Below are 13057 nucleotides of genomic sequence, written 5' to 3'. Positions count from 1 at the left end.
CCTTTTCTGACCACTTTCTCTATACTTTCGTCTCTCTCTCCATAACTCCGCACTTCGCCTTGGCCATCACATTTCACACACACAGAGACTCCAAAACCCACAACCCCTTGCGGCTGCTACTCTTAAAGTGACAGGCCAAGCCTGTAACACTACCCCGACTCTGGATGATGATAAAGCAACCTTTAACATCACTTCAGCATATAAACATTATAAAAGGAAAGCATGAAACATTAATGGCAACACATTCCCCACAATAATCCCCATTTCCCACAGTCCTTGAAGGCGTCTTCCTTGCTGTGGAAACAGCTTGAATCATGAGGCAATGTCCATAACAATATCCACGAAGCATACTGCATAGATCCTTTTTTTCAACGTTTCAAAGGTGTATAAACACACATACTGATGTACATAACATACTGTGATGTAGTTAATCAACCCGGGTTAAATTAAACACTGTGACATATGATGTGGCTCTTAGGCATTACAATTGTCAAACAACAACAAGCAATCTTACCATCTGTTTGGTTTCTCTAACCAGTTACATCCTGCATCAAGTGTCAAAGCAGTAAACACATTACTCATTACCACAGGCAACTAAATGAAATAGAACCACAAACTGTGGATGTATAACAATATAATTAAATAACTTTAGCTTAAGAGCATAGAATTACTCTGGAACTCTTTTTTTTCTTTTTCTTTTACTGAGTTAGGAACTAACCTGCTGACACCCTGACTCAGGTTAAACTTTAACAAACCCTAGTGACTGACCCAGTCACCTAACATGTCAGGAGCTCTGCAGAGTCGTTGGGGTCTCTGTAGAGGGGTAGAAATCCGTAGGGGACCACTGGCCGGGGCCCTGGAAGGGCGCTGAGTCAGAGGAAGTCTGTCATGAAGCCCGCTGCTGCTCGGCGTCACTGGCGGTGAAGAACCTGGGTCCTGGAGGGTCTCCACAGCTAGATCCTCTGCGTCTGATGGGGGGTCCCACAGGTGGAGAGGCCCGATGACTGTGTCAGATGAGTTGAGGTCTGGCTGAGGGGGCGGCACCTCGACAGGCGCCCAGGCTTCTGTGTCTTTGAACACCCAGCTGTTGTCTAATTGGGTCCTGGAATAATAAGGCTTGAGCTTGTCATGGTGGACAACTTTGACTTTGGCTCTGGGGCTCTTTTTGAGTCTATAGATCAGGTCATCCAACATGCCTACGATGAAGTAAGGGCCCTCGTAGGATGGCAGAAACTTTCGTACCTTGTTTTTAACCCTTTTGGTGCCTTTAATCAGGTGCCAGACTGCATCTCCCACTTTGTGTTGGGTTTGACAAATGTTTTTGTCATACTGTTTTTTTAGCTCGCTCAACAGATTTCCCAAGAGCTTCTCGTGCCAGCTGGTGAGACAGCTCCAGACGTTCTCTCAGTTTCATGACATATTGAGGGGGGGTGTTAGTGTCGATATTGTCATTGTCAGGTGGCAAACCAGCGACCAGGTCGACTGGCTCAGTGACTTCTTTTCCAAAAAGCATCATATTTGGTGTCAATCCGGTGGAGCTGTGTCGAGTTGCTCTATAAGCCATGAGTGCATAAGGCATCATGAGATCCCAGTCCCAGTGACATCTGTCTGCAGTGGTAGCCAGGATTTTCTGCAGAGTGGCATTAAAGCGCTCTACCTGTCCATCAGACTGTGGGTGAAATGGGGTAGTTCGAGTCTTGTCAATCCCCAGCAGCTCGCACATCCCCTGAAAAACAGCTGACTCGAAATTTGTGCCCTGGTCACTGTGCAAGCACTGGGGAGCTCCGTACCTACACACCCACTCAGAGGCGATCTTTTCTGCCACCGTGGATGCTTGCTGGTCTGGGATTGGATAGGCTTCTACCCACTTACTGAAGTAGTCTTGCACTACTAGTATGTAGCTATTATGTCTCTCTGTTTCATTTAAAGGGCCCATCACATCAACTGCAATCCTCTCCATGGGGGCACCGACTCGCACCGTGCCCATAGCCGCTCGAGGAGTTTTCTTCGGGCGAGCTTTAGCAGCACAGCTGGGGCAGGTGCGGCACCAGAGTGTGACATCGTCTTTCATGTTATACCAGAAATATCTGGTTTGCAGGCGTGTGAGAGTTCTTTCTACTCCAAAATGGCCTCCCACAGGACCATCATGCATCTGCTCCATCACTGAACTGCGGTACATATGAGGCAGCACGATCTGGGGGTAAAACGTTGTTCCTTCAGTGCTATAATATTTCCTCATTAGCACTCCATCTTTCTGGTAAAGTCTATTCCACTGTGCCCAGTATGATTTGGTAGCGGGGCTGAAGTGTGCTATGTCTGCATATGGCAGCCGGCCTCTCCCTTCATCCATCCACTTTTTTACTGGTGCAATGTCAGGGTCAGATTCCTGAGCCATTCTCAGCTGTTCTTGAGTCCAACCAGAGAATAAGCTGGTGTTGGGAATATCACTCACCAAGTTGATGCTTGGATTTAGCAGGTCATAGCTGTTATTGTTGTCACTGCAGGCATCCTCTACCCCCACTGGAGGAAACTCCGGCTCAGCTACCCCCACTAGAGGATGCTCTGTGTGAGTACATATGGCAACTTCAGCTGTACTGTCTGTCAGGTCACACTGGACCCCCTTATGCTGGTGTCGCTCGCTGTCATGCTCTGGCACTGTGCAGGGGCATGACTCCCTGCAGGGCCTCCTGGAAAGTGCGTCTGCATTTTGGTGGCGTCTCCCCGGTCGATAAACCACCTGAAAATCATACTCTGCCAGCTTCTCTAGCCAGCGGGCCAGCTGTCCCTCTGGTTCTTTTAACCTGGTTAACCAACGCAGGCTGCTGTGATCAGTCCGGAGAGTGAATGGTCTGCCAAGCAGGTATTGTCTGAAGTGACAGGCAAACTCCACGCCTGCCAGAAGTTCGCGTCTGGTGGTGCAATAGTTTTGTTCTGTGGTTGACAACCTCCTGCTTCCATAGGCTAGCACCCTCTCCTCACCCCCCTGGATTTGGGAGAGGACTGCTCCGATTCCCCAGTCACTAGCATCGGTGTCGAGAAGCATCTCGCCGCTGTCAAGGGAATCGGAGCAGTCCTGAACGGAGGTTCATCCCGGACGAGCCCCCAATGTTACCTTTTTACTATTAACGGTATCTCGGCACCGAAACCGTAGTTTCGAATACACACCGGTGGTTTCTGACTTGGCTCGTTGTCAGCCGGTAACCAGCTGCCCAGACATTTCGAGGGGAAAGAGGATGGAAACGAGGCGTTCGGGTGCCGTGGGAAGAACCTCCGTTTATTCACGTCCTTCAAGCTATATTGACACTGTATTACATACATACAGACTAGATACTATTCCTTTTCTGACCACTTTCTCTATACTTTCGTCTCTCTCTCCATAACTCCGCACTTCGCCTTGGCCATCACATTTCACACACACAGAGACTCCAAAACCCACAACCCCTTGCGGCTGCTACTCTTAAAGTGACAGGCCAAGCCTGTAACAACTGCAACATTCTCCCGAGCAGTAGCGTAGGCAGAAATGTACTTTAGGGTGGGCCTGTAAAAAATAGGGTGGACCAGATTTTTCTTCTGCACATCAGAAGCTAACAACAATCCCGCCGGTACCGGTGGCAGATTATTTTTAGAATACTTTTGGAATACTTTCTTTTTCCATAACAGATAGATGGGTATGTTTTGGGGAACAGGAGACACGTATTTTACTGTTTTCATGGCTTATCAAGAGCTCAAACACAACATCTTGGTGTCATTCTGGACAGCTCTCTCATCTGCACCCCACATAAAAAACATCACCCGGACTGCATTCTTTGTACTGTCTTAAAACCTTTCCTTAGAATATGTTGTGCATTGTAAGGTGTCCTTGGGTGCTTTGAAAGGCACCCCTAAATAGAATGAATTATCATTATTATGTATTATTATTATTATCTGAAACGATGTAATAACTTTTAAAACTTTTTCCAGTCACTTGCCCCATGCATTCAGCAGCAGCAGGCCATTTACTTTGATTTGATCCCGTTGTGAAATGTCATCATTTCGACAATAAAGAAATGCTACATAAACGTTATCTTGCACATTTTATCTAACCATCTCCGTTTCTAACTTTCGATATATTTTAAAAGAGATCTCTCTCTCTCATCTGCGTGCGGAGGCGGGGCCTCACAGACACGCTGCATCTCTCTCTAGCACACAGACATGCTGCAGCTGTGCAGTGTGCACACAGTTCTGCCGGTAATGAATATTACATTTTGTGAGGAAACTTTTCCACCAATAATTCCAATAAGTATTCCAAAATGTATTCACTTCAGGCTTACGAAAGTAACTGTGCTCAGATTACTCGTTTTTCAAATGTAACGCCAGCTGAATACACTTGATTTTTGTATTCTGATTACGTAACGCCGTTACATGTATTCCGTTACAACCCAACCCTGTGTATATCTCTCCGGACTGTCCACCAGCAGATGAAAAACACCCACCTCTTCGCCTCTTCCAAGGGACGAGGGAACCGTGCGGCAGAGTTTCCGTTTCCATTTTTTTTCTTCTGACAGCCCAGCAGCAGGAGGAAGTGGGGAGCATGGTGGGGAGGGAGACGTGGGGAGAGGGAGGCGGGGCTATTTCATCGTTATCAGAAAATGATGCTAGATGAGGGCAGTGGGGGCTCTTCTTGGAGTCTGGCTTTAAAAAAAAAAAAGTTCATTAGTGAACTTTGAGCTATCATTTATTTTGCAGGCAGCTCTCTGCCTCTCTCACGTTATTATGCCGCGCGCCGGAACCAACAATCAGTTTTTACCGTAAATGAGTTCGGTTCAGAGGACAAAACACATACAACATTACTTAAACTCGATATTTGTTCACTTGAATTTCACTTTGAATTATTGGATATTCTCAATGGGTGAATAATTTTTTTAGAATAATAATAAAATAATTAAAAATTAAAAAAACTTTTTTTTTTTTAAATGATACCGAAGCTTTCTCAGGGTGGGCCAATTAGTAAACTGGATGGGCCTGGTAAGCCCACAGGCTTACCTTCAACAGGTGACACAATTAACTCAAAACCACATAAAAATCCGACCCAAACATAAACAGGTTAACTACCTCTTAACACAATCATTCCCCATAATTAACAAACGCAAAATAAATAATAAATTGCATGGTTCATGGTTCACTGATTTCTGTCGTTGTGACATCTGAAGGGTGCTACAGCACAGCCAGACACCTGGATACACATGGCATCTTTCACTACTGTGTGTGTGTGTGTGTGTGTGTGTGTGTGTGTGTGTGTGTGTGTGTGTGTGTGTGTGTGTGTGTGTGTGTGTGTGTGTGTGTGTGTGTGTGTGTGTGTGTGTGTGTGTGTGTGTGTGTGTGTGTGTGTGTGTGTGTGTGTGTGTGTGTGTGTGTGTGTGTGTGTGTGTGTGTGTGTGTGTGTGTGTGTGTGTGTGTGTGTGTGTGTGTGTGTGTGTGTGTGTGTGTCGGCTGTCAGTGGAGGAGTCAGTCACTCTGTGATCCGATCCGTCACAATGCTTCAAAGAGCTATTATAGCTCTGAATCTCCACAGGGTTCCTTTTCATGAATTCAATTCACATCAAGGCATAATGCACACAACAGAAATTATACTGGAAATTAATTGCTATTCATTTTCAATATAGTTTTATGCCATGCCACTCTACGATTTTAATGTAGGCTGTTTCAAACTCATTGTCTCAAAGCACCCTTTAAATCTGTCATACTAAATCAGTTTTAGAGGGCAATACAAATCTGTGTAACCATCACACTACTGGAATATGTAGTTCTCTATGTTTCTTTCTGTTTGTTGGACTCCAAATGATTTATTTTGGCTACTTGAATCATTAATCTCTGCTCCTTTTAAAGTCATGGTGCAGTGCACTTTCAAAATAAATCAAAAGATCAGCTCAGAGTATTATGAAAGCTTTTTTAGCACACTAACAAAATATGTAAGAACCCTAAAAAATTCAATTTCTTCACAGTTTTTTAAGGCTTGTACATTGAGATTATAGTTTGAGCCAAAACCATGAAACACCGCAGGGCCTTTTTGAATTGGACTTTCAGATAACTCTTCTCTGTGCCTGTATACTGCACTTTTCATATTGATGACAAGATCATAAATAGAAATAGCTCTGCAACGTCTAAAGGAGGCATTTGCAATCCTCGAGTCCCATGTTCCTTCTTTATCATCACATATTTTCATACCTCACTGGCTTCTGTATTAAAACACAATGTCTTTTGCATTTCACATTTCTTTATTTCACTGAACGAAGGTAAGCTCTGTTGCCATGGTGATTTCAATTAAATTCAAGTATAAGAAAAGACAATCCCTCTGAAATTGGCAATAAAGATGCTTTGCTGTATTAGGTAATTGTTTTCTTCAGCTGCATTGTACTTGGTTTTTGCAAAGACTGTTACCTCATGAGAAGAACAATAAAGGAATTAGGAGTGTATGTTTGGGCATGTGCAAAACACAACACTATCCCCATACATTTTTATATTCAGTGGTACTTCTGGCTTACTGTTCCATCACTAACCCTATCTGCTTGCTCTGTGTGTCATCTCTGTACCAGCTGGAGGAGCTTCAGTGGCCAGATGGGGAGCAGGAGGTGCCAATCTCTGTGTGCAGCCTGCCCTGCAAAACTGGAGAGAGGAAGAAGAGGGTAAAGGGCATGCCATGCTGCTGGCACTGTGAGCTATGTGATGGCTACCAGTACCAGTATGATGAGACTTCCTGCAGACTCTGTGCCTACAACATGAGGCCCAATCCCAACCGAACCGCCTGCCAGCCCATTCCAATTGTCAAGCTGGAGTGGCACTCTCCCTGGGCAATTATCCCCGTCTTCCTGGCCATGCTGGGGATCATTGCCACCATCTTTGTCATGGCGACATTTGTTCGCTACAATGATACGCCCATCGTGCGGGCGTCGGGCCGGGAGCTGAGCTACGTGCTGCTAACAGGCATCTTTCTGTGTTACATCATCACCTTCCTCATGATCGCCAAGCCTGATGTAGCCGTGTGTGCCTTCAGGAGGATCTTCCTGGGCCTGGGCATGTGCATCAGCTATGCAGCGCTGCTCACCAAGACCAACCGCATCTATCGTATCTTCGAGCAGGGCAAGCAGACGGTCACGGCCCCTCGCTTCATCAGTCCCACCTCACAGATTGCCATAACCTCCAGTCTGATCTGCGTGCAGCTGCTAGGCGTTTTGGTGTGGTTCGCCGTGGACCCTCCTAACACCATTATCGACTACGATGAGCAGAAAACCATCAACCCCAAGCTGGCCCGCGGCGTGCTGAAGTGTGACATCACAGACCTCCAGATAATCTGCTCGTTGGGCTACAGCATCCTGTTGATGGTGACCTGCACCATCTATGCCATCAAGACAAGGGATGTACCTGAAGACTTCAATGAAGCAAAGCCCATTGGATTCACTATGTACACCACATGCATAGTCTGGCTGGCATTCATCCCGATTTTCTTTGGCACAGCCCAGTCGGCGGAGAAGGTGAGTCATTTATTTTTCTTTAGCCTCCTCTCCCTCTCTTTGTCGCCACCCTTTTCTTTGTCTGTGTCTCTCCCTGCTCTTACAAATGTCTCTTTCATTCTTTCGCCCTGTTTTTATCTTGTTCAAACACATGCGCACATGCATTTGTACAAACACAACATGAACATTCAAGCAGTTTATAAAGGGAGCACAAACACACACACATTTAGTGAATATATAAGTTATGGGTTCATTTTCTTTTGATTTCACATTCACACGCCTCCGAAGTGCATGGAAACCCACACTAGGACCACCCCAGACAAACATATGCATAGAAAGGCGGAGAGAAGGTTGATGTTAAGCACAAGAATCCTGAATTCCAAAGGGCTGATACGGATGGGGGTGCCGGCCGCTCCAGATGCCATCATCTTCACGCGTTCCCTCCTTGGCCTCAACATGTACTATTATGCATTATTCTGGAGATAGAGACAAGCTGGCTGTGGACGTGGAGGGAGAAGGGGAATGCATGGAGAAATGGGGGGATACATGCAAGTTTGATTCACCACATTCCCTCTCTTGACAGCTGCGCTCTACTCAACAAAGCATTTGACATTCGCTGCTACTGGAGTTGATTGAGAATATGACATTTTGACCCGAGACGCTAGTCATTGCTTATCTGGCAAGCACACGGCAGAATACAGATGCATCGGCAGGATTTGTGAGCTGCGCCTGCTGCTTGGCAGGCCGTATGTATATGACAGCGTGTAGGGGAAGTTTTCCACTCTCAGAATATCGACGCTGACAGGAAAGTGTTACTCCAAACCTTTTGAGAGGCACGCCGTTCAATATCCTTCCTACTAAGCTACCGCATGAGATGGATCAGAAACTGATTTTCTTCATCTCAATTTGCTGCTGATTTCATAGATGAATTACACCCTCAGCGGCGATTAGGAGTTCATTATGTTACTCGCAGCGACTAGCGAGGCAGTAATGTGTTTATCTTTCCCCTTTATACAGTTAACTCTTTCTTCACACCAGCTCCTGCCTTGCACTCAACTTCAGTTCACTGCACAGCATCATGGTGTAATGGCCTTTGTGGGCACACTCCTGCTCACTCCCTAGCCACTGCAAGTGAGAAGAGCCTTTGCATGTCTTGAAAACATCCTTTGCAGAATGTGCAGGGTAGCAAAGGTCTCCCTTATCATCGGCTTGTTACAGCTTTCTTATACTTAAATGTTCAGCATGAGCACACATTCCTCACAACATCCCCCAGATCCCGAAAAAAAAGAAGGAAATGTGTCATTGGTGATAGATGACAGATGGATGCTCTGTGGGTGCGTGTGAATGAACTGTTGGATACAGTGTGATGCATTTCGCTATATCTTGACTTTATAAGTACCTATTATTTTATTTTAGACATGGCTAAATAATACTTGCCGATTACAAAAATGTCTCGCAACCCATGTTGTCCAATATCGAAACAATAGAATGCAAGTGATAATCCAAAATGATGGCTGTTCGACCTTACATTTTATTGTGCAGACATGACTGTGCACTGAGTGTAATTTCTTTAACTCAACACCATTCAGATGCCCATATTTTCCACACCTGTGACTCCCTCCCCCTCCCATCTGTTTTGCCCATTCAAACCCATGTTGAGGGAAGCCATGCGAAAACAGGAACAAAAGATCACAGAGCCCTCCCCCGCCTCCTGTGCACCTGCATGTCCTCAGTACACTACTTAACACTCAGAGTCACCAGCATCCAAATTCAGCTGTCCTCGGGCCACATGAAAGAAACTCTGGCAAGTCACTGTTCAAACAGAGCTTTGAACATCAGACAGCAGAGAACTGTGAAAGAAAAAGCACTAACAAAATCACAAAACACTGTTTTTAACATGACAATGTTAGCAATTTTCTAAGCAAAGGCAGTAATGAATACATGTATTCGCTGTCACTAAACATGAGAAGTCAATTGTTTGGTTACGTCTTTGACCACAAAACAGAATGTACCTTACAGTTAAGATGAGTAAGAGTACAATACTGTCGATTGAAACATTTCCCCTGAGGCTGAATCTATCTAGACGGAAACTTTCTTGTAAAGCACCCACAAGATTTAGTCACGCTTGAAGGAGAACTTCATGTCATGAAAACTAACATACCTCAATATGTGTTTAGAAACCACTTAGATGTCTCCTTTACCCACAAGCCTTTTTTAAGAGACCAAACTGCCAAGTATCATTAGTACTGACATTTTATACTTGCCCAACACGTCCTTATTCCAGCAGGTTACATTTATATTGCAACTTCTAATCCTCCTGTGTCTCTCAAAAGAACAAATGGATTTGAGGGGAATTGAACTAGACACTTCTCGCGGAGATATGGGAGTATTTTAGAGGCAAGCTCAAGTAGCTCAAGAATCGGCTCGGGAACAAAAGGGTCACAGGTAGCAAGTCACCAGGCACCGACCTGGAAGCACCCGTCATCTCCCCATATATAATGCATGTGTATTTGGGATTACGTGTGTGTGTCAACCTTTTATAACAACCAAGTAAGAAATTGAGTTTTCCCCATTTTGTATTAATAAACTAAAGCTTCTGCCTCAGTTGTTTTACTTAGTTTCAATCGGAGCACATTGCACCAGAGGCAAGAAGCTACAGCTGCCCTCAAGTGTTATAGAAGCTTGTGGGTTTTATTTTGAAAATGATGATGATTATCTAGATAAAGAAGATGCATTAATCAAGAGAGGGAGACGTCATTTTAACAACATCCCCTACAAGGTAGAAATTATATGATTACATTTAGCAGTTTGAGGTATACGTGTCTGAAGTACTTGCAGGTTACTTATTGCCAACAATATATAAGGTAAAATATACCAAAATTACATTGGAGGTTATTCAAATAAGGTATATCTCTGCTTTACCTGGATTCGGATCCACTCCAAAATGTAATATGGAAATCATTCCACCACATTTCATAAAAGTCGACCCAGTATTTCTTCCATTATCTCACTGACAAACAGAGACAACAAATTGAAAACAAATCTCCTTGGAGAATGTAATAAATAGCATGAATAATGATTTGTAGAAATATGTGATTTATATAATGAACGTTAGGTAAACACTGGCAAGCCGCTCGTCTGGCTAAAAACATTTCATGCAAATTGAAATAGCAGGTAATTTGACTCAGATGCATGAAATGATCAGTGCTATCAATCCACGTTGTTTTACCAAAACATGCCACACACAAACTCCATCTGTGGCTCAGTGAACACAAAGCAAAGATGTTGAAACCATCTGTGGGCTGTGGCACGCCCCTCCACTGAGAACATGCATTGTTGTACTTTAGGTCAATATATTTCTGTAAACTAGCCTGTCTTGGGAAATAAACTGAAACAATGTGATCACATGTTTCAATTATGCAGCCCTGCTATTGGCTTTATTACATTACATTACTATATTACATTTTACCTCTCTTCATGAATATAATGTGTGTAAGGTTTGAGCAGTAAAAGTTTTATTTATAACCCTGTAAATTCTTTGTTCTGACAGAGTAATCATTGTTGGAAAGATGCATATTCCCCATAGCAAAACAAGTTGTGAGGTTTCTGCAGAAAGTGTCAAGAGGTTATTGCCATCAAGCGTTTCCAAAACTTTTCTCCGCTCATAAATATTGCTCTGGTTGTAAAAGTTAAGAACTATCATACACTTTCACCCTTATGGCTAAAGTTTGGATCAAACATGGACCACCAGTAGAATGTTGTACACAGCAGCACTGATTTCCAACTCGAGCTTGATAGATACAGGCATTAATTAGAGAGACAAACATATCAGCAGGTGTAAACACAACGAATGATGTCAGGGAAACATCAATAGCGAGATTGTCAGATTGATGATCTATTAATGATCTGCTCTAACACATGTTAAGAAGCTTATATGTGTCACATCATGTTTATTTCTGTGCAGGAAGTCCCTATTTCTGGGCTTCAAACTAGAGTCAAAATGAGGGGAAGCCGTCCACACAGAGAGCACTGCCGCACTGGCAGCACAAAGCCAGACAAAGTCATTCATGGTGAGCCCAGCTAGAAAGTAGGCCACCCAAAACAACAAGAGACATCCAGGTAGTTGAGAGGAGACTGCAAATCGCCTGGATTCATTATTGAAGGCATTCTCGAACAGGCAAGAGTGCATCCTAATTGTCACTTACTGAATCAAGTCCTTATCACTATGTGCATTTGTAGTACTCAACCATACCACACTAATTTTCCTTTGCAGTAAGTATATCCCTGGTGGGTGTAATTATGAGGATCACCCTTCAACAGCTTGTTGTCTAAATGTCGCTTCTTGTGGCTGTTGTTGGCATTTCGCTTGTCAGTGGGATGTAAAATTCAAAAGCAACCGTTTGATTTGATGCTTGATGAGGACGTTAATAAATGATTACTGCAGCTATAAATAGAGAGTTGCCAAGCAGTTGTGAAAATTACTTCATGTATGTATTTATGTTAAAGAAACAGGAATTAATTATGAATGTTCTGTGACAAGCTAAACATTCGAGTGGTGGGTGAGAGGGGCTACGAATTTGGGTCAAGCTCATCGAGAGGCACAATGAAAAATCCTGTCTCGGTGATTAGAGGCAGTAAGAAAAAGGATTTGGTGTGCTGTGTGTGTGTGTGCGTAGCTGTGTCTGAGAGTGGAGCCTACATATATACACGTTATTTGTGTGTGTGTTTGCTTGTGTGAGATGAATATGAGTAAGCACCAAACACTCATTGTGCGCCCGCTTCCGAATCAACTCCTCTGCATGGTCAATAAATCAGTTCTGATAGGGTCAGCATTGCCGTGTCTAAGGTATCAGAATCTCATTAAAGCTTATTCCAGCTGTGTTTAGTTGCTCGCACCAAACTCTGTGGTGTTGCTATGGATACCAGACAGGTTACCAACTACCAAACATGGAAAGCCCATGATGGAGATTCTCTGGTGATTTATATTTGACCACATGTACTGCTCGCAATGCTTTGATCGGTCGCCACGAATATCTAATCACAAAGGGTGTGAGTTCATAGCTCAGACTCCAGCCAGAGTAAAACATTTCCGCTCACCAAAGCTCGGAGTCACACAGAACAGAGTGCACTGAGGGAATTGTGATATTCATACAGTTATTAATGCATGGTGCGCCAGCCAGATCGCTGCCTCTCATGCGGCTCCGCAAACAGGAGGCAATGGAGAGAGACAGAGGCAGTTGAGTGTATTGGCATGTTGATGATATCATGCTTCACAATGGAGATTGGAAGACAAAGGCATGACTGGCATGTAAATGAGTGCCTTGTAGGAAATACATTGCTGTTAGTCTGGCTATTTACCAAGAAAAACTCTATGCAAATGGTGACATTTCTGCCTCTCAATGAATCAGTGAGCATTTCGCTGCTCTGCAGATACACTACTGCACTGGCTAATGTGTTTACAATGGTATCCCCTCTCTGCTCCCATCCCCAGTTGCTGGCAGCATATAAGTGACATCTAATGCTTTCGAGTGCAGTAGTTAGCGAGGGGGCTTGGGTGATCTGCTCTTGAA

General features: G+C 44.1%; 1 protein-coding gene across 2 annotated transcripts in view; it reads left to right on the top strand.

The window, feature by feature from the left end:
- Positions 1-13057, top strand: part of grm7 (glutamate metabotropic receptor 7) — an 81494-nt gene that overhangs the window by 61764 nt on the left and 6673 nt on the right. For both annotated transcript variants that reach the window (XM_034087914.1, XM_034087916.1), the window contains exon 8: positions 6573-7508. In XM_034087914.1, coding sequence (XP_033943805.1) covers positions 6573-7508 — 936 coding nt within the window. The remainder of the gene's footprint in view (positions 1-6572; positions 7509-13057) is intronic.

Source organism: Pseudochaenichthys georgianus, chromosome 7 (genome assembly GCF_902827115.2).
Source record: "Pseudochaenichthys georgianus chromosome 7, fPseGeo1.2, whole genome shotgun sequence".
Taxonomy (NCBI): Eukaryota; Metazoa; Chordata; class Actinopteri; order Perciformes; family Channichthyidae; genus Pseudochaenichthys; species Pseudochaenichthys georgianus.
The sequence above is the reverse complement of the archived record's forward strand: the minus strand, read 5'-3'. Positions and strand labels throughout refer to the sequence as shown.